Source organism: Heterodontus francisci, chromosome 10 (assembly GCF_036365525.1).
Source record: "Heterodontus francisci isolate sHetFra1 chromosome 10, sHetFra1.hap1, whole genome shotgun sequence".
Classification (NCBI taxonomy): domain Eukaryota; kingdom Metazoa; phylum Chordata; class Chondrichthyes; order Heterodontiformes; family Heterodontidae; genus Heterodontus; species Heterodontus francisci.
The window spans coordinates 80,974,523-81,001,441 of NC_090380.1; the positions used below are offsets into that span (position 1 = coordinate 80,974,523).

Consider the following 26,919-nt stretch of genomic DNA (forward strand, 5'->3'; position numbering starts at 1 on the left):
AAGTTTCTTTTTAAGTAAATGAACACTGATGATTTTAAATACTGTGTAACTCTTCAAAACACTGATTTGTATTATGGCCTGTAAGAGTTTTTAGTACAGGTTGTCTTTCAGCTTGTTGATTTCTGCATGAAAAAATCGTTACCTTCAAATCATCAGTTTGTGTGCTTTCTGAGTGGGACTTAGAGGTTGGGTTTGGTTGGTCTGTGCTGCGCAGAGTGAAATAAATCCAAGTAAAACTGAACCTGACATGGTTTGGCCAGCTTCCAAGGGTAGTGCACCTGTGAAAGGTTCATGTGAGTGAACAAACCAGCATTTGTAAATTGCCAAAAAGAAGTGTCCCTGGTGAAGAAGTTAGTAATTTCACAGGGTCTAAAAAAATTACCTGGAAACATGCCGTGTTCCCCAAGCTGTGAAAAATGTTGAAATCTATTAATATGCTGCGCAAATATTGATAAATTCAAAAACTTAGCTTTTTTTCAGTTGCAAGGCGGTGTGATTTCTTAGATGTTTAACTGTTATAAAATTTTTAAAAAACTTTGTTGATCGAAATTATGCCGTTACTTGCACCTTTGTTGATAATGCCAGTATTTACTTTTGTCATTTTGGATATTGTATTAAATCTTTTTCCATTTAAACTATCTTGGCAAAGTTGAGCACATTATAAATTATGATGGCTATATTCCAGATTGTACTGTAAGATTTGCTTCTCTTATTTTGCAGCAATTTCTTTTGATCTATATGCAAAACCAGGCAACAATCGGACTCTGACACTAACACGCCCAAAGAGATCCTATTACCAGTGGCGACTGCGAGTTCCTTCAGGCCATATTGTACACTTAGTGATCCTGACCCTACATGGGGCAATTCCAGGAAACTGTGCAATCCATAAACTATCAGCCTATGACTTCCTACTCCCTGTACAGAACAAAATAATAACACGGTAAGGCAGCAGACATTTGGTGAGTTTTACTACAATGTCTTTCTTTCTTTGGCCTCCTTATCTTGAGAGACAATGGGTAAGCGCATGGAGGTGGTCAGTGGTTTGTGAAGCAGCGCCTGGAGTGGCTATAAAGGCCAATTCTAGATTGACAGACTCTTCCACAGGTGCTGCAGATAAAATTGGTTGTTGGGGCTGATACACAGTTGGCTCTCCCCCTGCGCTTCTGTCTTTTTTCCTGCCAACTGCTAAGTCTCTTGACTCGCCACACTTTAGCCCTGCCTTTATGGCTGCCCGCCAGCTCTGGCGATCACTGGCAACTGACTCCCACGACTCTTCATTTTTGATTTCTGGTTTTTCATCAAATATAGGTACAGTGGTGCAACGAACATTTGGATTAGATTGGGAGCTAACCTGGGGCCACCTGCTCTGGAAAGCTTTCTTTTGGCTTATTGTGGAGCAGTGCTGAGTCCAACAGTATCTTTCCTGGGTTTGGTCTTTGGATCAGAACTTTGTATTTGCATCTGGAATTCTAAACAAAGCATTAATTACAAAAGCTAGGAACTTCTATGGGGGGTTCTCACAATCAGCCACATCAGGGATGATCAATAAAAACTCAAGATAGTCACGCGAACTGGGTTTTTGCTGATCTTCCACTAATGCTATGGCTGCTGAGCAGGAGGACCCCTAAGAAAATTTCTAATGAAAATTTTTTAGTAGTCCATTCTTGGACCATGCGGGCTTTTATATGGAGCTGACTGTACTACCTGGCCACCTGCTTGTAGAAATGTCATAAAAATGTGTAAATATGTTGCACTGATCTTTTTAAATTTTCAGCTCATACCAGTGGTGCCTCAATATAGAGAAATTTTAAGGAAACATGAAAAGTTGAAGACTACATTATATTCAGGCATCATTATCAAAATCAAATAGTGTTATTGTTAAATGGTCACGGCAAATATAGTTGAGGTTAAATTTTTGGCTTTTATGTCTAAGAATCGTAAAAGTGAAGCAATTCTTCAATCCAAAGATTTTTAAAAATAAAAATACATAAATGTGGAAACTTGTGCAAATTACCCATAAAATAAAACAAACTTGTAAAATTTTTATGTTGAATAAACAAAACTCATGCCTTTTTCTCAGTTGGTGTGGCTCGCCTGTGACTTGGAATCCACCTGTTATCAAATTGACTTCATCTGGCAATGTGATGTTGGTGACTTTTTCATCAAATGTACCAAGAGATGGTTCGGTATTTAAAGCATATTTTGAAGCTATTCGAAAAAGAGGTAGATTTCAGAAAATTGTTATTCAGAAAGTATATTGAGCTATGTGACTAACATTTGATCTCTTGGTTTTATTAAAACCTAATCCTTAAATTGGACCAGTGGATGAATGAAAACTGTTTTGTGGATGTGCAACTAAGCATTGCTAATAATGGCAAAAAATGGATTCAGCCCAACTGGAGTTTGGTTCTGGCGGCTTTACCTAATTACATAACTTTAAGTAAAGAAAACTGACAATAACAGCTCATGTTTTTAAACCTTTAATATGGTTGGCCTATGACAGCATTGGTAATGCTAAACATTTACAAAAGACTAGTTTATCTCCCATGGCATTATGCACAGTAATTCAGAGAATATTATCACATTTTTTCCCATCTGAATTCTGTTTCTCTCTCCACAGATGCTGCCAGACCTGCTGAGTATTTCCAGAACTTTCAGTTTTTATTTAACATGAACTTTCTCTTTTTCTTAATCTCTTGCTCTCTCAATCTCCTCCCTTAATCCCCTTCTCTCTTATCATTTCTCTGGCCCCAGTGTCTTTCTATCTCTATCCCCTTCCTTATGTTAATACATTTTCTGAAGTTTCAAGAATATAAAACAAAATCTACAATAGGTATATTACCTGAACTCTCACACAAATGCACTTAGCCTCCCATTAAAAACAATCACAGCACCATATACAGTAGTAACACATTTTGGAGGCACTCCTAATAGGTTTTCAATAAAATACACGCTGCTGCACTGACTTCAATATATAATAGCTATCTATTGTGAACAGTCGTTACAAGCAAGACTTTCGCCATACTAGGGGAAATATAGGGAACAGAAAGTTCCTATCCTCAGCCACAGTATTATCTGCTTAGCATTATGTATGATTTGGAAATGTTAAAATCACAAATAATATTTAATTCCAGCAATACTATTTGTTTGTAATCAAATACAGCTATGTTATAGTGATGATGGTTCTCTTCACTTATGCAATATGATTTCAGTTGTCTTGAGGTCAATTGGGACAATTCTGAGAAACAAAATGTAGTTTCCACTTACTCAGGAATATCAGTAAAAAAAGATAAAAAGACCAAAGCAGAGGCACATTCCCTTTCATTGTTCCAAAAACAGTTCCCATTCTTAACTTCAGTAGGTCTATAATTAAAATAATCTTACTATAGAAACATATTACTATTTTTCATATTTTCATTTTGGGAGCTTAATGAGGAGAAAGTTTGGGATACGTAGCCATGTCTTCTGTGATTTTAGCCTGCTGTATTATCCAACTGTGATGTGTGTAATTGTTAGCTTTAAATACCTACTTTCAGATAAAAATTAATTTGATTCTTTCCCTCCCCAGGTTGTGGTGGTAACCTAATATCCTGGAATGGCTCATTGAGCTCTCCCTATTACCCTCGTTACTATCCTCCCAAAGTTGACTGCACTTGGACCATCACTGTGAGTAGCAATAAAATTTTATTAATTTAAATCCCCCCTTTTCAATTTGTATTTTAGCTGAGAGGAAAAAGCCTATATATTGCTTTTCATGGGAAACAAATCTAACCAATAATGCCTTCAAGATAAAGGGCATACAGAACTTAAGTTCAAATTATTCCTTTGTTAATAACTTGTATATATCTGGGGGTAAAATTGTGCTTTTGAATCATAGTTTTAAATGCAGTACTAACTAATGGGTGCATTGACTCTCATTTTGAAATCTTTTTAATTGCTCACAAACTAAAGAAAGGGCTTGCATTTCTATAGAATATTTCATGATTTCAAGATGTCCTAAAGCACTTTGCAGCCAATGAAGTCGTTTGGAAGTTTAGTCACTGTTGTGATTTCCAGCATCCTGAGATTTGGATTCTTGATAAATCTGGTCTAGAAATTGTTTGTATTCTGCTTGGAATAGTGACAGATATAGTTAGTTATTTAAATACATTTTCCGAGTTACACTTTATGCATAGCTGGTAATCATATAAAGTCAAACATACGAATAATGGATTGAATATAATAGCTGTTATTTTGTTCCTTAACAGACACCTGCTGTAGGATATAGTATAGCGCTTTCTGTTATAGTCTTGGAAATCCAAGCGGGAACCCAAGGTTCAAGCAATTGTGATAAGGACTGGTTGGAGATCGAGGGGCTCAGGTAAGACAAGCAGATTGTAGAGCTGGACTACTGTGCCTGGAAGCACTACAGTTATATTGAAGAGAGATGATCTGATAGGATCAGGGTCTCTAAAAAGGAATGAATAGGGTAGATACAGAAAAACTGTTCTTCTGGCAGGGGAATCCAGAATAAGGGGGCATAATCTTATAATTTGAGCTAAGCCAGTCAGGAGTGAAATCAGGAAGCACTTTCTCACACAAAGGGAATGGAAATATGGAACTCTTTCCCCCAAAAGGCTCTGGGTGCTGGCATGGAGCTAGGAAGATAAATTGGATAGTCATGGAAATGGGTGGAATGCAGCATAGGCAGTTGAACAAATATCTTGGTCTGATAATGTAAACAGTTCCCTCTACTAGGGCAATATCCCCACCTCCCTTTCAAAACTGTGGTCATAATGCCTCTCTTCAAAAACCTAGGATTGTCTCCTGCATCTTTGCTAGCAATCACCCCATGGCCAAACCTCTTTTCTTCTCCATGGTCCTTGAACGTTGCATCTCAGATCTGTATCTATCTGTCCCATATTTTCCTGTTAGAAACCCTACAATCAGGTTGCTGTGCTTTTTGCAGCCCTAATCAAAGTCTTGTTAGAGGTGAGGGTGTAAGGGACAGGGGAGAGGGGCTAAAAAGAGGCGGCTGGTAGGAATTGGGGTTACAGTTACCCCAATTCCTAGTTGTGGGTAGTTTTGGCCTTTAAAATATTAGCCTTGACTCAGTGGTAGCATTCTCACCTCCGAGTCAGAAGACTGTGGGTTCCAGTCTTTATTCCCCAAAATATACTTTATTCATAACATTTATAAAAATACAATGCATAACAATGCAAATTGGACATTACATAAAGTGCAGTACAAATCAGTTTCTTTCAATACAGTACATGAGGTGCCTTACTACACTTGCCATTTAAGGTTATATTTACAATGTATATTTACATTATATGCCGAACATTCTCTGGTGCATACAGCCCGAGGGGTTTTACACGGTTTCCAGCCTCACAGTGTACTATGGCGGGAGGGCCCTACACAGTTTCCCCACTGAGCCTTTGCTGCAGCTGCCCCAAAATTTAGTGTGTCCCTCAGGAGTTTGACAGTCTGCTCAGAGAACCATCGGACGGGATCAACCATCTCCTTTTCCCACAGGGCCTCGAGGACGTTACTTATGGATCATTGCCTGATGAACTTGTGGTCGAAGGTGTTTTTCTGTACAAACTTTTCCACGAGGGAGAGGTGGTACGGCACAGTCAAACTGAATGGAGCATTCTGCGGCAACATGGCCAGACCTATCCTTTGTAACATCAGGGACAGATACAGCACGTAGTCACACTAGGTGTTTGCATACCAGGGATCTATGCACAGCTTGATGCAACCACGGACAAAGCTGGCCATCAGGGTGAGGGCGATGTAGGGTTAGTTTTTCACTGATTTATCTAGAGGTTTGAACCTGTGGACATGGTCCATTTTCAATCTCTAGCTAAAGCGGAAGACAGCTTGGGTGACGGACACATGCAGGAGTGGGGTATGGGCCAGACCTGCTCCACGTTGAGCAACACCGAGAGCGCCTTGTACCTGATGATCAGGTTCTTACCCGTAATGGAGAGGGAGCACCGCTCCCACGTGCCCAGTTTCTGTTTCACCATGGCCAAACATTCCTTCCAGTTTTTGGCAAATGCCCCAGCACGTCCAAACCATATCCCCAACATCTTCAGGTAGTCTGACCTGACAGTGAAGGGGACAAAGGATTGATTGGCCCAGTTCCCAAAGAACATGGCCTCACTCTTGCCGCAATTTACTTTGGCTCCCGAGGCCAGTTTGAACTAGTTGCAGATGCTGCTCAGTCTGCAAACTGACAGCAGATCCAGCAGAAGACGGCAAATCCATCCATGTAAAGGGAGATTTTGACCTGAGTGCCTCCACTGCCTGGGATTGTCACCCCTCTTATACACTCATCCTTCTTGATGGGCTTGGTAAAAGGTACAATACAGCAGACGAACAGGTTGGGAGCGCGGACAGCCCTGCCTGATTCCAGATGTAAATCAGAAAACTTCCCGATATCCACCCATAGCCTGAAACTGTGCTAAAGATGTTTGTGTAGAGCAGTTGCATCCAATTGTGAATTCTATCCCCAAACCCTATTTTGGAGAATACATCCATCACCATATCCAGGCTTCGGCTGATAAGTGGCAAGTAACATTTGTGCCACACAAGTGCCAGGAAATTACCATCTCAAACAAGAGAGAAACTAACCATCTCCCCTTGACATACCATCGCTGAATCCCCCACTATCAACATCCTGGGGGTTACCATTGACCAGAAACTGAACTGGAGTAGCCATATAAATACCATGGCTACAAGAGCAGGTCAGAGGCTAAGAATCCTGTGGCGCGTAACTCACCTCCTGACTCCCCAAAGCCTGTCCATCGTCAACAAGGCACAAGTCTGGAGTGTGATGACTTGCCTGGATGGATACAGCTCCAATAATACTCATTGGCACCCCATCTACAAACATTCAGTCCCTCCATCACCGACGCACAGTGGCAGGAGTGTGCACCATTTACAAGATGCACTGCAGCAGTGCACCAAGGCTCCTTAGACAGCACCTTGCAAACCCACAACCTCTACCTCCTGGGAGGACAAGGGCAGCAGATGCATGGGCATACCACCACCTGCACGTTCCCCTCCAAGCCACACACCATCCTAACTTGGAACTATATCACTGTGCCTTCACTGTCACTGGGTCAAAATCCTGGAACTCCCTTCATAACAGCACTGTGGGTGTATCTACCCCACATGGACTGCAGTGGTTCAAGAAGGCAGCTCACCACCACCTTCTCAAGGGCAATTAGGGATGGCCAATAAATGTTGGCCTAGCCAGCGATGTCCACATCCCATGAACAAATAATTTAAAAAATGTAGATGTGCACTATTCTGTCAAAGGCCTTCTCCTGGTCCTAGCTGATGAGGCAGGTGTCCACCTCACTGTCCCATACATAGGTGATCGTATTCCTGAGTAGCCCGAGGCTATCATATATCTTCCTGCCAGGTACAGTACAGGTCTGATCAGGGTGAATCACCAACTCCAGAGCAGACTTGACCCAGTTGTCAATGATGTTGGACAGAATTTTATAACAAAGAACAAAGAACAGTACAGCACAGGAACAGGCCATTCGGCCCTCCAAGCCTGCGCCAATCTTGATGTATGCCTAAACTACAACCTTCTGCACTTCCGGGGACCGTATCCCTCTATTCCCATCCTATTCATGTATTTGTCAAGATGCCTCTTAAATGTCATTATCATACCTGCTTCCACCACCTCCCCCGGCAGCAAGTCCCAGGCACTCACCACCCTCTGTGTAAAGAACTTGCCTCGCACATCCCCTCTAAACTTTGCCCCTCTCACCTTAAACCTATGTCCCCTAGTAACTGACTCTTCCACCCTGGGAAAAAGCTTCTGACTATCCACTCTGTCCATGCCGCTCATAACTTTGTAAACCTCTATCATGTCACCCCTCCACCTCCGTCGTTCCAGTGAAAACAATCCAAGTTTATCCAACCTCTCCTCATAGCTAATACCCTCCAGACCAGGCAACATCCTGGTAAACCTCTTCTGTACCCTCTCCAAAGCCTCCACGTCCTTCTGGTAGTGTGGCGACCAGAATTGCACGCAATATTCTAAGTGTGGCCTAACTAAAGTTCTGTACAGCTGCAGCATGACTTGCCAATTTTTATACTCTATGCCCTGACCGATGAAGGCAAGCAAGCCTTATGCCTTCTTGACTACCTTATCCACCTGCGTTGCCACTTTCAGTGACCTGTGGACCTGTACGCCCAGATCTCTCTGCCTGTCAATACTCCTAAGGGTTCTGCCATTTACTGTATACTTCCCACCTGTATTAGTACCTTCCAAAATGCATTACCTCACATTTGTCCGGATTAAACTCCATCTGCCATTTCTCTGCCCAAGTCTCCAACCGATCTATATCCTGCTGTATACTCTGACAATCCTCAACACTATCCGCAACTCCACCAACCTTTGTGTCGTCAGGAAACTTACTAATCAGACCAGCTACATTTTCCTCCAAATCATTTATATATACTACAAACAGCAAAGGTCCCAGCACTGATCCCTGCGGAACACCACTAGGCACAGCCCACCATTCAGAAAAGCACCCTTCCACTGCTACCCTCTGTCTTCTATGACCGAGCCAGTTCTGTATCCATCTTGCCAGCTCACCTCTGATCCCGTGTGACTTCACCTTTTGTACCAGTCTGCCATGAGGGACCTTGTCAAAGGCTTTACTGAAGTCCATGTAGACAACATCCACTGCCCTTCCTTCATCAATCATCTTTGTCACTTGCTCAAAAATCTCAATCAAATTAGTGAGACACGACCTCCCCTTCACAAAACCATGCTGTCTCCCGCTAATAAGTTTGTTTGTTTCCACAATGGGAGTAAATCCTGTCCCGAAGAATCCTCTCTCATAATTTTCCTACCACTGATGTAAGGCTCACCGGCCTATAATTTCCTATATAGTCCACATTAAGCGGTGAAATGGGCCGACAATTTCTGATTTCCTCCCTCTGCCCCTTCCGCTTGTAGATAATGCCTTTCCTCATGGATTCTGACATATTGCCAGCCAGATGCAGACTCTCGTACAGTTCCAGCAGGTCAGGGTCGAATCAGTCCCAAAGAGTCGAATATAACTTGACTGGTTAGCTGCCGCTTCTGGGAGTTTTACTCGTCTCGAAGGACCTGTTGGTATTTGTCAGCTCTCCAGAGTTAGCAATTTGTCCAGACTCTCCTGCTTACTGTCATCTACGATTTCCGTGATGAAGGACCAGGAGGCCGTGTTGTCTGTGCGCTTCAGGTCATACAACCTGGCATAAAAGGATTTGCTGATCCTTAGTATGTCAGACTGCAATGAATTTACCAAGCCGTCCTCTTCCTTCAGGCTGCTGATCACTGAGCTCTCTGTGTGTAACTTTTGGAAGATGAACTGTGAGCACGTCTCATCCTGCTCAACGGAGCGACCTCTGGACCAGAAGATGATCTTGGAAGCCTCCACAGCAAAGAACGTGGCCTGCTGGCACCTCACCTCTTGGAGATCCTCCATGACCTCGACACCCTTCGACTGAAGCAGGAGCAGATTCTGCATGCTTTTCTGGAGTTGGGACATTGCCTTCTGAACACCTTTGAGGATGAAGAACCTCTTGATGTTCACCTTGATCGCTTCCCATCAATGCGTTAGAGGGGTTTCACAGGTCTCCAACCTTTCTAATCCCTTATGAGTTCCTCAATATTCTCTGGGGTCAGCACTTTCATGTTCAGCTTCCATGTCCCCGTGCCAACCCTTTGGTCTTCCTGTAAGTGATGGTAAACCAGTAGGGGGCAGTGGTCAGAGAAGAAGACCGGCTTAACATCAGTGGATCTGACCATGAATGCTTTGGACACAAACAGGAAATCAATCCTGGAAAGGGTAGACCCATCTGGCCTCAACCAGGCTGTGGGTTCAAGTCCCAACCCAGACACTTGAGCACATGATCTAACATGACCCTTCAGTGCAGTACTGAGGGAGCGCTGCACTGTTGAAGGTCCCCTTTAGAGTGAAGTGTTTAAAATGGGGCCCCATCTACCCTCTCAGGCGGCCATAACAGATCTCATGGCACTATTCCAACACAAGCAGAGTAGATCTCTCTGGTGTCCAGGCCAATATTTATGCCTCGACAAAGACAAATTATATGTTCATTATTACTGCTGTTTGTGGGTCCTTTTTTTAATCTGTTCTTGGGATGTGGGCGTCGCTGGAAAGGCCACCATTTATTGCCCAGCCCGAATTGCCCTTGAGAAGCTGGCAAATTGGGCTGAATTTTGTGCCCATGGTGGGGCATTTGGTGCCGGGCTGAAAAGGTGGGGGGAATCCTGCCTCGGACAGCTGGAGTCACCCTGGAGTGATTCTATGCCGCTGGGCGAATTAACAACAGCCCAGTGCCAGGATCCTCGTTTCTTTAAAGACAGGGATCCTGCCTCCAAAAGCTGCTGCTCAGTCACAGGGCCTGCAGCTCAGCAGTATCGGCTGCGCTACCAGGAGCGGTGTCCATTGCTGGTACTGCAAGAGGCCTTGGACCCAGAGCTGGAGCCTGGATCCAAGGTAAGTGAGGCGGGGTTGCCCTGGTGAGGTGGGCGGGGAGGGTGGGTGTTCAGAGAGGTGCAGGATTTTCCAGCAGGGGCTCACTGGGTGTCACAAATTGCCCACAGGGAGGTTGTCTTGTTTTACTGGCTGACCTCCCACGTGGCAGAAGCCTTCCCTGTCGCTGATTAAATCCCAGCGGCGACAGGAAGAAGCCCTTAAGTGGCTGCTAATAGGTCACTTAACGGCCTCAATTGGCCTCTGGGTGGGAAGGCTGTCTTCGGCCTATCCCGCCACCAACAAAATTGCATTGTGACGGGCCCTCCGCCCCGCCCCCCCCGCCTCCCGTCACAATTCTAGGGCCCCCCTCCCTACGTCTCCGAACCCGTCTCAAGGGGGACCCATAAAATTCAGCACATTGTGTACATATTGGCTGACGCATTTCCTACATTACAACAGTGACTGCGCTTCAAGAGTACTTCATTGGTTGTAAAGTGCTTTGGATGTCGAGGTCATGAAAGGTGCTATATAAATGCAAGTCTGTCTTTATTTGGGGCATGTCAGAGGAGACCAGTTCTTAGTGGCTCTGCTTCACAAAGGTTAACAGGCAGCAGTGCCATCTCCTGGAGGCTCTGGTAGCAAGTGCTGGTAAACCATGTAAGGAATATTAATCAAAGAGTGGAAGATGAATCTCTTAACCCTTTGTCTCAATTGCAGCTCAAAGAACTGGCTGAAGATTTAGCACCATACCTTGCGGTTGTTAGATACATAATATTTCACCTTGCCTCCAAATTTTATTGTATTAACTAGTCAAGAGTAGATTCACAATTACACAAGCTAAACCAAACAAAGCATTTAAGCCTGCAATACAGTATTGGTCGGTTAGCATAATATTCTGATAAGCCACTTGCTTCATATAACCTCATTTTTCCATACCATTCTGTCACCATAAGAAGTACTTGTGTTCATTTATTTTTATTTAGAGATACAGCACTGAAACAGGCCCTTCGGCCCACCAAGTCTGTGCTGACCAACAACCATCCATTTATACTAATCCTACATTAATCCCATGTTCCCTACCACATCCCCACCATTCTCCTACCACCTGCCTATACTAGGGGCAATTTACAATGGCCAATTTACCTAACAACCTGCAGGTCTTTGGCTGTGGGAGGAAACCGGAGCACCCGGCAGAAACCCACGCGGTCACAGGGAGAACTTGCAAACTCCGCACAGGCAGTACCCAGAACTGAACCCGGGTCACTGGAGCTGTGAGGCTGCAGTGCTAACCACTGCGCCACTGTGCCGCCCACGGCAATTGCCATTGCTGGCAATATCTACGAGGTTGTAGTAGTTGTACTGTTTCCCTTTTCTTGAATCATCTATTTCTAGTTACATAAAACGTAACTAATATTGCTGTTTCTTACACTTTCCATCGGCAAATATATTGATTATTTTAGATATAACAATTTTTTTTGCTCTCGATTGAAGTAGCTACGTCTCCTGATAACTGTTCTTGCCTCTTTGTAGTGCAAGGATAGTTTATAATCAATCTCAGCTTTGAAAAAGAGTGTTCAGCAGTGGATACTGAAGCAGGGGTTGTTAGAAACATAACCACACATGCAGTGCAAACAACAGGAAAACTGGATAAAAGTGATTCCCCCGCACCCCCCCTCCCAACAACTATCAACATTATTGCTAGGTGTTTCACTGTTGATTTAATTACTTCAGATTTCAAGGATGGTCGCAGCAATAACAACTGGGCTGCAAAACTTGGAGAAGAGTGTGCAGGATATGTTGAAGTTGAATTTGAAAACAAGCCAGATGAAGTTCTACCCCCTTGGATCCATTTTATGGCATCAAACTGAAATATCAACCATCCATCAAATAGTTGGGCATTTGACTTGATTTAACCTAGAAATAATCAGATACATGGAACAAGATGAGAGCAGACAGGCCTAACATAACTCCAAAATTAAAAATGATTTAAAATGGGGAGTAATTTGAGCTATTTTACAGGAATGCTAAATACTGTGTTTACAGCACTGTAATTTAATGAATTGCAGTTAATCACACCTTTGTTTTTGTAGGTACTGTAATCGAATAAGTGAAGGAGGCTTCAGCAAGATTTATGGAAGATCAGTTAAAATTAAATTTCACTCTGATCAATCTATCACCTACAAAGGATTCTACTTGGAGTACAGAGCCTTCAGCTATGAGGATCGTAAGCAAATTTGCTATTTAATTTAATCAAAATATATTGGCATTGAATATCCATGTGGTTTTTGCCCTAAATTCAAAATATAATCATTTTTGGCCACAAAATAGGGCAGAAAGCAGTTTACACTGGTTTTCTGCTCCAAAGGCCCCGCCCTCCCGAATTCCCTTATATGCTTTGCCCCTTCCTGCAATCTACCTGCAGAGCTAGTGTAAATACATAATAATGTGGGCCAGTTGCAATGAAGCACTGAGTTTCCTGCCTTTACATTTGCAAAATGCTGTATCTGAGCCTGTAAAATTTCAGTAGCGATTTCTGCAGCAGAACATTCCTATTTTTTGCATATGGCTATGGTAGCATAGTGGTTATGTTACTGATCTAGCAATCCAAAGGCTTGAACAAAATGATCTGGAGATATGAGTTCAAATCTTGCCTCGGCAGCTGGGGTAGTTAAATTCAATTAATTAAATAAATCTGGAAAAATAACAAAAAAAAGATAGTATCAGTAAAAAGCAAGCATCAGTAATGGTGACCATTGAACTACTGGGATTTTTGTAACAACCTTAGTACACTAATGTCGATTTTTGTAAAAACCCATCTGGTTCATTAATGCCCTTGAGGGAAGGAAATCTGCCGTCCTTACCCGGTCTGGCCTACATGTGACTCCGGACCCACAGCAATATGGTTGACTCTTAAATGCCTTTTGAAATGGCCTAGCAAGCCATTCAGTTCAAGGGCAGTTAGGGATGGGCAATAAATGCTGGCCCAGCCAGCAATGCCCACATCCCATGAACAAATAAAAAAAATCTCCTGTTGATTACCAACTCCATCAGCTAATGAAACAGTACTCCTCCAGGCTCAGCAAATGGCTGAAGGATGGAGCAAACAGGCACCAAGATTTTCCAATGATACAGGCAGTGGAGATTAGGTGACAATCCTTTTTCTCTGAGAACAAGATGACCACCACCAGGCATCTACTCAAGACTACAGTGGGAAGAGATTTCTGAGTATGTCAATGCACATGCACGGAGCACATGCAGACCATTCTGTCCAAAGTGATCAGATACATCATCACAGCAATGGAATCCATCATGATGGTGTATCTTATGACAACTTCCATAGCAGCACAAACTGCTGCCATGGAAACTCATAGGACTACTATGACAACTCAGACGCCTGCCATATTTGCGTTGGGGGCCAATATGGAAATGGGCTTTCATGGTGCCACAGTACTCAGCACTTGGAAGAAGCACTGTGGTGCAGCAAGGGTGCAGAATGTACTCCGGGTCAGCAACTTCAATATCCATCAACATTGGTAGCACCATGACTGACTGAGCCGGCCGAGTCCTGAAGGACATAGCTGCCAGACTGTGTCTATGGCAGGTTCTGAGAGAACCAACACGAGGGAAAAGCCTACTTATTGGTAACAGTGATGTTAATGTTTGGCAATGTTCAATATATGCACCCTTGCTCTTTAAGGAGAAGAGGGCTCATAACAGGAGGGAGACAGCCAGGACTGGTGGTGGAACACCAGACCTGTCCCCTTTAAGTCAGGCCGAAGAGGAGGCACTGCAACTAGCCGGGAGCCAAAGAGGACGCACCATCTCAGATGTGGAGCTCGGGGTCCCAGTGCAAGAGAGTGATTATTGCGATCAGATAAAATTGCAATAGTCATGATGAATTAACTCCGTCATGCTGTCCTTAATGGGATATATGTAGCCTAACCCACAGATATGTTTGCATTGTATCTTGCAGGCCTCCATTCACAGGAGACCACAGACCCTGAGAGACTGACAACAACCTCTGAGGACGAGGAGCACTCAGAGGATGCAGCGTCCGATGACTCTCCCGCACCTTCCACCAGCGCAGATACTTTCACCTCAGTGGGAATCCACTCGGCTTTACAATCAGGGTCACAATCTGGTGAAAGCAGAATGCATGCGCCCGAGCAGCTGGCTGAGGTTGAGACAGCCGAGGCCTCTAATAGTCAGAGGACTGTGGGTGGCCAGGCCCAAGCTGAGCCCCAGGCTGATGATGAACCTCTAGTTTCGGCAGCACAGGGCATGCTGGAGTTGCAGGGAGAGATAAGGCAACATCTGGCAGAGATGCCAGAGGCCATGCATAGGCTTGAGCAGAGAGTGCCATGACTGCTGCCATGTCCCAGGCATGGCTTCATCCATCAAGAGGTTGGTGACCCTCTTGGAGAGCTATATTCCACATATGCGCAATGACCTGCCACTCAGCAGTGGCAGGGCGAGAGAAGGACCAGGAGGCCGGAAAATGTTCCAGCTCCTAGCCCTTCTCCAGTGAGCAGGGAGGCTCCAAAAAAGCCTTGAGAGAGAGGAGGCGAGGATGCGCTCCACATCTCGGGTCTCCCCTCAGGGTGATTTGAGTGTGCACACCGGCTCCTCATCCCCTCCTCCAGTGAGCCAAGCTCCAGCAGCCGCGATGCCTGAGTGCACACCTGCACCAATGCACGAAGAGCTGGGGCACTCCAGGCCTCAGGCACCCAGAGGACACCTGCCGATGTCATCCCAAGCCAAGGGGCATCATGATCAGCAGCCTGCCTCCAGTCCAGCTGCTGCCGCAGGGGATTTACCACACAGGAGCACACGCAAACGTATAAAAATGACACCTTGACACACATGGGTATGAAATAGATATCTCATGTTTAAAGTAATGAAAAGTTCATTGATGCAAATCCTCAGCCTTCATTGATGGATAATTGCATTCTACCATGGTGTGATTGTGACTCCTGCAATCCCCTCAAACACCTTATTACATTGGCAAAGTGACCACTGACATCATTAACATGCCAATGAGCATGATTGCTTTATTACTCAAATGCTGTCACATGGGCACTGGCTGCATTGGATGTTACCATTCATACTGGAGAATAACATGGTACGGTGGCAAAAAAGTTGATATTACATGCATGAGTGAGAGTTTTGGTCTGAAATATATTCATTGCAAGTCATGGATTTTGGAAATACTCCACTACAAGGCTCTGCCTTGGCTCCCTTATGCATTGCTCAAGATGTCTGCCCTCCATCGCTCTTCTAGGATCTTCCATGACTACTTGTCCTTGTGTGCTCTCTGTGTCCTCTTCATCAGAGGAAGTTTCATATTCTCACATGTCTTCCTCTTGCAAGGCCTCCTCCCTCTGTAGTGCTGTTATGTCATAGAGTACAACACAGAAGGAGGCCACTCAGCCCATTGAGTCATGCCAGCTCTCTGTGGAGCAATCCAATCAGTCCTATTCCCCAGCTCTATCCCCATAGTCCTACAAGTTTATTTCCCTCAAGTGCCCTTCCAATTTCCTTTTGAAATCATTCATCATCTCTGCTTCCACCACTTTCGTAGGCAGTGAGTTCTAGGTCATCACCACTTGCCGAGTAAACAGTTCTTCTTCACATTCCACCCTGCATCTCTTGCCCAAAACCTTTAATCTATGTCCCCTAGTCCTTGTACCATCAACTATTAGGAACAGCTTTTCTTTATCTCCCTTATCTAAACCTGTCATAATCTTGTACACCTCTATCAAATCTCCACTCAATTTCCTTTGATCCTAGAAGAACAACCCCATGTACCTGTATTTAATTGTGTGTGGGAATGTATGATGGAGACCATACCTTTCAGCCTGAATAAGAATCAGAGGCATAAATCCAAAAAGTGCTGGAAATACTCAGCAGGTCTGGCAGCATCTGCAGAGAGAGAAGCAAAGTTAACGTTTCAGGTCAGTGACCTTTCCTCAGAACTGTTCTTTACGTGTGTGCCACCCCCTGGTTCCGCTGGGCCGCTCCTGCTGTCTGCTTTAACCGAACTGTTGTCAGGAGAGCAACGCATCTCACAACCCTTAGTAAGTAAGAACCAAGCCAAGGTTGGCTGTGTTTTAAAAAAAATCCCTTTCCACTCCTCTCCCGGCTATCAGTAATCTTCCTTCAGCCGCTACCGGCAACAGCTTCACCTGCTATGTAGAACGCAGCTGACCACAACGATGCACCCAACCTTCTTTGGAGCATACTGAAAGGCTCCACCAGATCTATCGAGGCAGCAGGACTACATCTTAGCATACCAATGGCCTGCTCAGTGCTCGCTCTGATGGAGCTGTGGCAGGGGTTGTAACACTCTTATGCATCATTGCTGGGGTTCCTTACAGGTGTCAGAAGCCATGTCCTCAATGGGTAGCCCTTATCCCTGAGAATCCACCCTTGAAGGTGAGCGGGGGGAGTGAAAAGATGTGGCACTTGGGAATGCTGAAGTATGAATGAGTCATGGCAGCTTCCCGGGAAGTGGGCAGACACTTGTAGGAAGTACTTTCTGTGATCGCATACAAGTTGTACATTAATGGAATGAAAACCCTTCCTATTGATGAAAGCGGCTAGTTGGTCTGTGGGAGCTTTGATGGCCATGTGCGTGCAGTTGATCACACCTTGGACCTGTGGGAATCACACAATGGCCCTTAAATCCAGTGGCCCTCTCGGCCTGATCCCAGGGTCTGTCCTGTAGCGCACAGTCACCAGCCCTCCTGAACAGAGAACTGGTCAACTCCTTGATGCAGCAGTGCACTGCGGATTGAGAGACCCCACATACGTCCCCGATGGATCCCTGGAATGATCCAGAGGCATGGACGTTTAGGGCCACAGTAATCTTCAGGGCCACAGGCATGGGGTGATCACCAAAACACATTGGGCGTAAATTGTCATTGAACGATGCGCAGAGGTGTGTGACAGCCTCTCTGGACAGCCGCAGTCTTCTCCAGCAGTTCCACTCAGACATCTGCAGGTACATCAGGCGAGTTCTATATACTTGCTGCTGTATCTGTGCTCTTTATTATGTTCTCGGCTCCTGCTGCTCATGTCTGGGAGGATTTTCTTGCACCGCAACTGCCTCTTGGGCCCACCTCTGGCGGATTCGCCTCAGTACAGCACAGGGATTTAAGAAAACAAAGTGAATCATACCCATCTCTATCCTCCTTGGTACTTCAGCTTCCTTCAAAGGTAAAGTTTACCTATCTGTGCAAAGAGATGTCTGAATTTTGGTTACAAGAAGTCTACATTAACTCCATGGTATAGATTGATGTTAGACTCGCAACATTTCCAAAGGTGTGAGCCATCATGAGCAAACCAACAACATTTCAGTGCCCTGCACTGGCCTTCCGAAAGAAAACCACCTTTGCATTTGCAGAGTTCTCCCAAACCTCAACATGGGGGCCCATAAAATTGCAAGGGAAGGCGAGGGCTGGAGTGCCCGTCACCTTGCCGGCGCAGTTTAATTTTGTCAGATGCGGGGAAGGCTGAGGATGGCCACTGCTGACATTTAACCAGTGGTGGAACTCCACTGTGTGGGGAGGCTGCCCAGTAACATCAGGAAGCATCCCTGCGGGCTGGTGGGGGAGGGGGCTGTCGTGCTTGGCCGATCTGAGGCCCACAGAGGGCTCACAGTGGCAAAGGTTGTCCCTGCGCCAAAACACACCTAACCTCCCCCAGCCTCTCATCAGGGCCAGTTAGGCAAGCCCTGGCGAGCCCGACCCTGTCCAAGGGTCCAGCGCTGCTCCTGGTCCACTTGCCGAGTTCTCCCAAACTCCACCCCGCCCCCCCCCCCCCCCCCACCCACAGACACACCGCTTGCAGCGTTCTCTCAATCTCACGTCCCCCCCACCACAGACAATGCAGTTGCTGAGTTCTTCCAACAAACCATTTCCCCTCGATAACAGCAGTAAAGTAAATTACCCTTTTGAGTCACCAAGGACTCTCGCCTTGGTGCTGCCAACTTTTTAAAGACGCAAATCTGAGGGTACATGAGTGCCGCACCACCAACACAAGATTGCGAATGCCTGGTAAGATCGCTATTAATTAGGTTCAGATGTATGCTAAAGAGTGTTTAACAAGTGTAAATGCCAATGCCATTGTGGTGTTGTGGAAGTGCCGCCATGGTACTTCACTGCCCCCGACAGAATTGGAACACATTACGGCGTCAGGTTCTGTGGTGGATGAACCCACATCGATTCTCCACCCGCCACCCCCCCCCCCACCACCTAAAAACCCGCCTTACAGAGGAGCATAAAATTCAGCCCACTGGATGAGCTACAAATTGGTAAGGGGGAGGTATTGGAAAGACTGGCTAAACTTAAAGTTGATGAGTCGCCAGGGCCGGATCAGATGCATCTAAGGATACTGAGGGAAGATGGAAATTGCAGAAGCACTGGCCATAATCTTCCAGTCCTCCTTCGATATGGGGCTGGTGCCAAAGGACTGGAGAATTGCAAATGTCACACTATTGATTTTTTAAAAAATGGGGGTAAGGATAAGCCCAGCAAACAGCTTTTAGAAACGATAATCTGGGACAAAATTATATCACTTAACAAGTGTGGACTAATTAACAAAAGCCAGCATGGATTTGTCAAAGGCAATTCACATTTAACTAACTTGAGTTTTTTGATGAGGTAACAGCGAGATCTATGACAGGTGGTAGACCCCAAAAAACAGACCTCATATCCTTTCTGAGGAAGAACCTCCTGAAAATTTAGGAAGGGAGACCATAGAGGATACCAGAGATAGGGAAGTAGGGAGGTAATCTTCACTTCAAGGTTTGATATCACGTTCTGTTAATGTTCCTTCTCTTTCAATTCTCTCCTTCATTAACTATTAGTAAAGCATATATCCCTTTAACCAGATAATTCATCATGGCCTGTCTCTATCTGAGGTATCAGTCATTAACAAAGTTATCCCTGGCCACTTCCTTGTCTTCACTTTCACTGACATCCCTCTACCCTCCCTTACTCTTATTATTCTCACCAACCCTTTGTGGAAAGATTCACCCCCACCTCCATCACCTACTAAGTCCCAATTACCCCCATTCCACTTTGGTCCTCCACCCACCTTGATATCATTACTACGATAAGGTGGCACAGTGGCGCAGCAGTTAGCATCACACCTCCAGCGACCTGGGTTCGGTTCTGGGTACTGCTTGTGCGGAGTTTGCAAGTTCTTCCTGTGACCGTGTGGGTTTCCTCTGGTTGCTCTGGTTTCCTCCCACATGCCAAAGGCTTGCAGGTTGATAGGTTAATCGGCCATTGTAAAAATTGCCCCTAGTGTAGGTAGGAGAATTGTGGGGATGTGAGAGGGAAAATGGGATTAATGTAGGATTCGTATAGATGGGTGGTTGATGGTTGGCATGGACTCGGTAGCCTGAAGGGCCTGTTTTGGTGCTGTATCACTCTATGACTCTAATGTTACTTTGCTTCCTTCATCTTGATACTCTTGTTCATATCAAGTCAACTGTTTCTCACTCCCATCTTACTCCTGGTAAAACTGCAACTTCTGTTCTTTCAAATCAAAGGAATGCAAACTGATATATAACTAGTCTAGTTATCAGTTGACAGATCTGGCTTGATTATGTCAAGTATGGCTGTACTTTGCTTTACTTAACCAAAACAGCCAATTACTCCAGGATCACCTTGATAGTTAAAGACAATCTTAGGCTCTTTTGTTTATGGCTAACTGGCTCTTTAAACACCTTTCTTCTGTTCTTTTTAGCCTCACATCAACACTGTGCAAGGAGCTCATGGATTTCTTCATCTCTAAGATTGAGATTATCTGCACAGACGTGGTGAGGTTTGAACTCATGTCTCTGAATCATTAGTCCAGGTCTCTGGATGACTAGTCCAGTAACATAACCAATGTGCCATTGAAGCCCCATATATATTCATGTGTCTTTACCTCTCAGCTCTGTGCTTATTTCTCACAAAATGCCCTGTTTGAAACCCTTCAGTCCCACTTCCGACCCTCTAACAGCAGCACAATAACAAAGTATCATAAATACCTTTTCAGCTGACAATTGTAGTGCACTATTGCTCTTTGGCTTCCTTTGCCTCTCCGCAGCATTTGAGACAGTTGATCACACCATGTTCACGGGAATGGTTCCAGGGATGAAGAACTTCATTTACAAAGATAGATTTGAGAATTTGGGACAGATTTCCTTGGAGAACAGAAGGCTGAGAGGAGATTTGTTAGAGGTATTCAAAATCTTGAGGGGTCTGGGCAGAGTAGATAGGGAGAAACTGTTCCCACTCATGAAAGGATCAAGAATGAGAGGGCACAGATTTAAGGTAATGGTGACATGAGGAAAAACGTTTTCTTGCAGCGAGCGGTTAGGATCTGAATGCACTGCCAGAGAGTGCAGTGGAGGCAGGTTGCATTGAGGCATTCAAAAGGGAATAAGATAGTTAGCTGAAGAGGAAAAATGTACAGGGTTGTGGGGAAAAGGCGGGGGAATGGCACTAAATGAATTGCTCACTCGGAGAGCCAGTGCAGACACAATGGGCAGAATGGCCTCCTTTTAACTGTAACAATTCTGAGATTCTGTGATGTTTTGCCAATGTCTGTTCTGTGTTACTCATCTTCATGGGACTGCCCTTGCATTGGTTCCTTTTATATCTATCCAAACATAATCAGTGCATCACCAGCAATGGCTTCTTTTCCCTCTTCTACACTGTCACCTCTGGAGTCTCAAGGATCTTTCTTCACCCACCTCCTCATCTTGAATAATATGGTGTCCTTTATTACTTCTGCAAGCATGTCAGTTTTCCCTTGAAGATTATACTGTTAAAACCTACCTCTTTGGCTACGTCTTTGGTCACCTGTCCTAATGTATTTTATGGCTTAGTGTCAGATTTTGTCTGAAAACGCTCCTGTGGAACACCTTGGGATGTTTTACTACATTAAAGGTGCTATATGAATACAAGTTGTTGTTGACACTTAGTTCTAGCTTTCTGCCACTTCTCTTTACCTTTCAACTGCCTCTATGCTGTTAGGCTGCATGTATGCCACCAAGTCTTGGATGTATCATAACTTCCTCCAGCTCAACATTAAGCAAACAGAAGCCATCATCTTTGGCCCCTGTCATAAACTCCAATCCTTTGACTTCATCTCAGTCTTTTCCAGAGTATTCCATTGCCCTTGTTGCTGGATTCCTATCCTCCTCCTTAAATAAACTCTAATTTCTGAAAAAGTACCACCCATTTCCTGTTCTACAGTAAGTCCCATTTGTCCATCACACTTCATCTTTGCTACCTTCATTGGCTCCCTCTCCCCAGTGCATTAAATTTAAAATCTTTAATCCTCATCCATAAATTCCTTGCTGACCTTTGCCCCATCCTAGCTGTGCGAGTTCCTCTAGTCCTATAAGTCCTTGCCAATGCTGTTCACTCTTCCAGTAATTCCCCTGCCAACATGGGTCAGTGAGCAGCACCTTTACCTGTCTCGATTCTACTCTCTAGAGCTCTCATGACCACTTTGCCTTTTCACCTCTCCACATTTAACTACTTTCTCAAATCTCATCTTTCCAACCAAACTCACCAACATACAAAGATTCTGAAGGTACTAGACAGAATAGACACTGAGAGGATGTTTCCCCTGGCTGGTGAATCTAGAACACAGGGACACAGTCTCAGGCTAAGGGGTCGATTGTTTAGGAATTTCTTCACTCAGAATTATGAATCTTTAGAATTCTCTACCCCAGAGACTTGTGGATGCTCTATTGTTGAGTACATTTCAGGCTGAGGTAGACAGATCTTTGGTCTCATGGAATCATGGGAGACGAGGAGCGGACAGGAAAGTGGAATTGATGTAGAAGATCAGCCCTGATCGTATTGAATGGCGGAGGAGGCTCGAGGGGCTGTATGGCTACACCTGCTCCTATTTCTTATGTTCTTATCATCTCCCCTAACCTCTTTCCTCCTGGCTTGACATTCATTTCCATTTCCTATGGCCATCTGTAAAACACTTTGGAAGTTTCTTTGAAGGCATTATACAAACTACTGTCTCTGTTGTTGTACTTTACTATGTCACTCCCTCTGAAATCTATGCTTGAAGACTAATTATCAGGAGACCGTTGTAACCTGTCTTCCTCATCACTGTCTCTAGATCTGTGATATGATGCCAAGGGAGGCCATAATAGATCCAATCTTGGCAGCACTTCGCAACACACAGCATCACTGACTTTCTCCATCCCAAGCATGAACTCAGATACTTCCAACTTGTGGATTTAGGGAGTGAGCTGACTGGGACATACAACACAATTGTGCCGGAGCACTGCTGGAGGAAGAGGAACTAGCTGTCCAGATGGCCACCTTACAGCATTCCTTGGCTGATCATCCCGGACATCTCAATCTCTTACTTTTTGAAAGAAGGATCCATTCTGAGCCTCAAGACCTGGTGCAGACATTGGGGGCCATGTCAATGCATTGCAGTTGGAAGCTTTACACATGTGCAATGTCATGCAGGATAGTATCACAGGAACATGTGGCAACTCCAGGGACAGTGGCGCAGTGGTTAGCACCGCAGCCTCACAGCTCCAGGGACCTGGGTTCGATTCCGGGTACTGCCTGTGTGGAGTTTGCAAGTTCTCCCTGTGTCTGCGTGGGTTTTCTCCGGGTGCTCCGGTTTCCTCCCACAAGCCAAAAGACTTGCAGGTTGATAGGTAAATTGGCCATTATAAATTGTCACTAGTATAGGTAGGTGGTAGGGAAATATAGGGACAGGTGGGGATGTTTGGTAGGAATATGGGATTAGTGGAGGATTAGTATAAATGGGTGGTTGATGTTCGGCATAGACTCGGTGGGCCGAAGGGCCTGTTTCAGTGCTGTATCTCTAATCTAAAAAAAAAAAAATTACACATGCTTAGAATTCCCCACACCAGAGCCCTTAAAGGTGGTTTTCATGTAAATTCTGACTGTTGCCATAATTGTCTATGGTTCTAAAGTGAAACGGTGCATTTCTTCTGACATTATATCAGGATTGATGACTAGTTACAGAGAACTATGGGAGAGTGCTTCATTGACCTCACTGGTGCTATTAAGTCTGATGTTATGTCGATGACCATGGTGAGGCAGTGCCCAGTCACAGAACGTAGTAGGAATGGATACGAATGATGTTGCTGTCTCAAAATGTCAGCAAATCTGGATCCTCCCTGTTCTGCACTCTGATGCCTGTACAGGGGCCAGAAAGCATGGCTCAGACTGCCCATGCAGCTTACAGCAGGTTTGTCTCAGGACTGCTCTGTGCGAAACAAAGGCCAGCTAAATCCCTAAGAGCTTCTTTTGACCAGTCACTACTTGCAATCCTACTACTGAGGCAACACAAAACTGTTTGCTGTGAAGTTTTTGATGAAGCAGTTTGCAGGCCATTCAATCCACTAATAACCCCTCCATAATTGCAGCACCTGTTGTTTCTCCTTCTCTCTCTTGTCTTTTGCAACCTTCCTAAATATATGATTATCTTTCAGTTTTAGGTCTGATAATAGGTATAAACCCAAAACATTAACATTTTTTATGGTTTTCAGTAACTATCAAACTCAAAAAGAAGTTACCAATCAAATGTAATTCATATCAATTGCACAGAATGTTTGAATTGAATAGCTTGGTCCCTGTGACGAGGACAAAACAACTAATTTTTGCTGCCAGGGCATGTTTTCTGTAACAAAAACAAGAAATGCTGGATTCACTCAGCAGGTCTGGCAGCATCTGTGGAAAGAGAAGCAGAGTTAACGTTTCGGGTCAGTGACCCTTTTTCTGTAAATGGGGCAGGATTTTAAACCCTCATAGACCATGACAAAATTAAGAAAGCTAATACCATGTTAGATCTTAGAGAAAGTCTATTGTTCAAATTCATAATATGTACTGTCTTCTCCAAATTTTATTGCAGAGAAAATCAATGATTTTATTTTACTAGAATTACTAAACTTATTGTTTAACTAGCATGCCCGAACCAATTTAAATGCAAGGATGGATCCTGTATTTCTTTAAAGAACCACTGTGATGGATGGAGAGATTGTCTGGATGGCAGTGATGAAACTAAGTGCAGTAAGTTTTCCCACTTACTCTTTGTATTAATAGTTATTTACTCTAACCAAGTTGTAAAATACACATAACATAGTGCATAAATTGTAATTGTGGCCAGAATTTTACCTGGCCTGTAAGAGCTGGATAGGCAGTGGGGGAGTGCTGAAAAATGCAATGGGGGCACGCTCGCACGGCAGTCTAATGCTGTAACATTGCTTCCGAATATTACGAGTGGTGGGAAAGATGGAGGGTGGACCTCTGAACACAACGTGATGGGACATCAATTGGGGTAATTTAAAAGGCAATTAGTTTGATTTTGAAGGCAATTGACTGGAATTTTATACTGTATTTTGTATTTTATGAATGGTGCATGCGATCCATGGACCTTCAGAGCCTCAAGCAGTTAAAGGAGTGGCAACAAGGTGAGTCTTCAAGTGCTGCCTCTGCCAGCCAGCCTCACTGAAAGGCAACATGTTTTGGAAGGGGGAGAGTGTAGAACCGAGGCCATTGACGGACAGCTGTGAAAGTGCGATCACCAAATTGGGGGCAGGAGGGTGATGTCATGTTCTGCAAAGGCCACAAAGTGGCAGTAGCACATGCTCCCAAGGAGTAGCCAGGGGAAGGTTTTGTGGGAGGTGGACTCCAAAGAAAGCACAAGAGAAAGAGAGAGAATACCTGGTATGGGACTAATCCACCCAGTCTTCATGGCCTCCCGCAACACCCCCCACCCCCCTCCACCTACCCTCCACCCTCCATGAGGAGGAGGAGCAGTGCAGAGAGAGGGAGGACCAGGCAACTGCGGGGCCATAGCAGGAACGGCAGGAGTAGCAAGAGGGCTAGCCTCCGGTTGGGCACACTGGAGAAGGGTGCAGAGGAGCATGCCAACATCCTCCCGCACAAAGAAGGTGCTACTCCCTGGAGACAGTCTTCTGTACTCGGCTCAACTATCTGCAGATGTCTGAGTGGCAGCGTCAGCACAGGCCGAGGCTCTTCAGGGAGGCGGTCACCAATTTAATTACCATGCTGCAGGATGAGCTGTGAATCATGAGGTTTGGTGGACACCCAATGCAAGTAACCGTGATGATCACCATGGCTTACAACTTCTACTCTTCTGACTCTTTCCATGGATCCACTGGGGACATGTGTGAGATTTCCCAGGCTACAGCCCATTTCTGGATCAAGGAGGTGACCAGTGCTCTGTTCAAGAGGGCTGGTGACTATGTGCGCTATTGAACCAACCCAGACAGTCAGACAGATGGGTTTATTGACTTGGGGGCCATCGCTGGATTCCCCCAGGTGCAAGGTGTCATTGACTGCATGCATGTAGCCGTCAAGACTCCCATTTTTAAAAAATTCTTTCATGGGATGTGGGCATTGCTGGCTAGAACAGCATTTATTGCCCATCCTTAATTGCCCTGGAGCAGGTGGTGGTGAGCTGCCTTCTTGAACCGCTGCAGTCCATGTGGGGTAGGTACACCCACAGTGCTGTTAGGAAGGGAGTTCCAGGATTTTGGCCCAGAGACAGTGAGGGAACGGCGATATAGTTCCAAGTCAGTTTGGTGTGTGACTTGGAGGTGAACTTGCAGGTGGTGGGGTTCCCATGCAACTGCTTCCCTTGTCCTTCTAGGTGGTAGAGGTCATGGGTTTGGAAGGTGTTGGCGAAGAAGCCTTAATGTATTGCTGCAGTGCATCTTGTAGATGGTACACACTGCTGCTACTGTGCATCAGTGGTGGAGGGAATGAATGTTTGTGCATGGGGTGCCAATCAAGTGGGCCGCTTTGTCCTGGATGCTTTTATATTGTCCTGGATGGTGTTGGGCTTCCTAAGTGTTGTTGGAGCTGCACCCATCCAGGCAAGTGGAGAGTATTCCATCACTCACCTGACTGTGCCTTGTAGATGGTGGAGAGGCTTTGGGGAGTCAGATGATGAGTTACTCGCTGCAGGATTCCTAACCTCGGACCTGCTCTTGTAGCCATGGTATTTATATGGCTACTCCAGTTCAGTTTCTGGTCAATGGTAACTCCCAGGATTTTGATATTGGGGCATTCAGCAATTATAATACCATTGAATGTCAAGGGGAGATGGTTATATTCTCTCTTGTTTGAGATGGTCATTCCCTGGTACTTGTGTGCCGTGAATGTTACTTGCCACTTATCAGCCCAAGCCTGGATGTTGCCCAGGTCTTGCTGCATTTCTACACGGACTGCTTCAATATCTCAGTAGCCGCCAATCGTGCTGAACATTGTGCAATCATCAGCAAACATCCCCACTTCTGATCTTATGATTGAAGGAAGGTCATTGATGAAGCAGCTGAAGATTGATGGGCCTAGGACACTACCCTGAGGAACTCCTTCAGTGA

General features: G+C 45.0%; 1 protein-coding gene across 1 annotated transcript in view; it reads left to right on the forward strand.

Annotated features, from left to right (window-relative positions):
* LOC137374195 (suppressor of tumorigenicity 14 protein homolog) overlaps positions 1-26,919 on the forward strand; it is a 120,448-nt gene that overhangs the window by 37,450 nt on the left and 56,079 nt on the right. The window contains exons 10-15 of the mRNA XM_068039983.1: positions 686-940; positions 2,081-2,223; positions 3,569-3,666; positions 4,248-4,360; positions 12,590-12,723; positions 24,476-24,580. Of these exons, the coding sequence (XP_067896084.1) occupies positions 686-940; positions 2,081-2,223; positions 3,569-3,666; positions 4,248-4,360; positions 12,590-12,723; positions 24,476-24,580 (848 nt within the window). The remainder of the gene's footprint in view (positions 1-685; positions 941-2,080; positions 2,224-3,568; positions 3,667-4,247; positions 4,361-12,589; positions 12,724-24,475; positions 24,581-26,919) is intronic.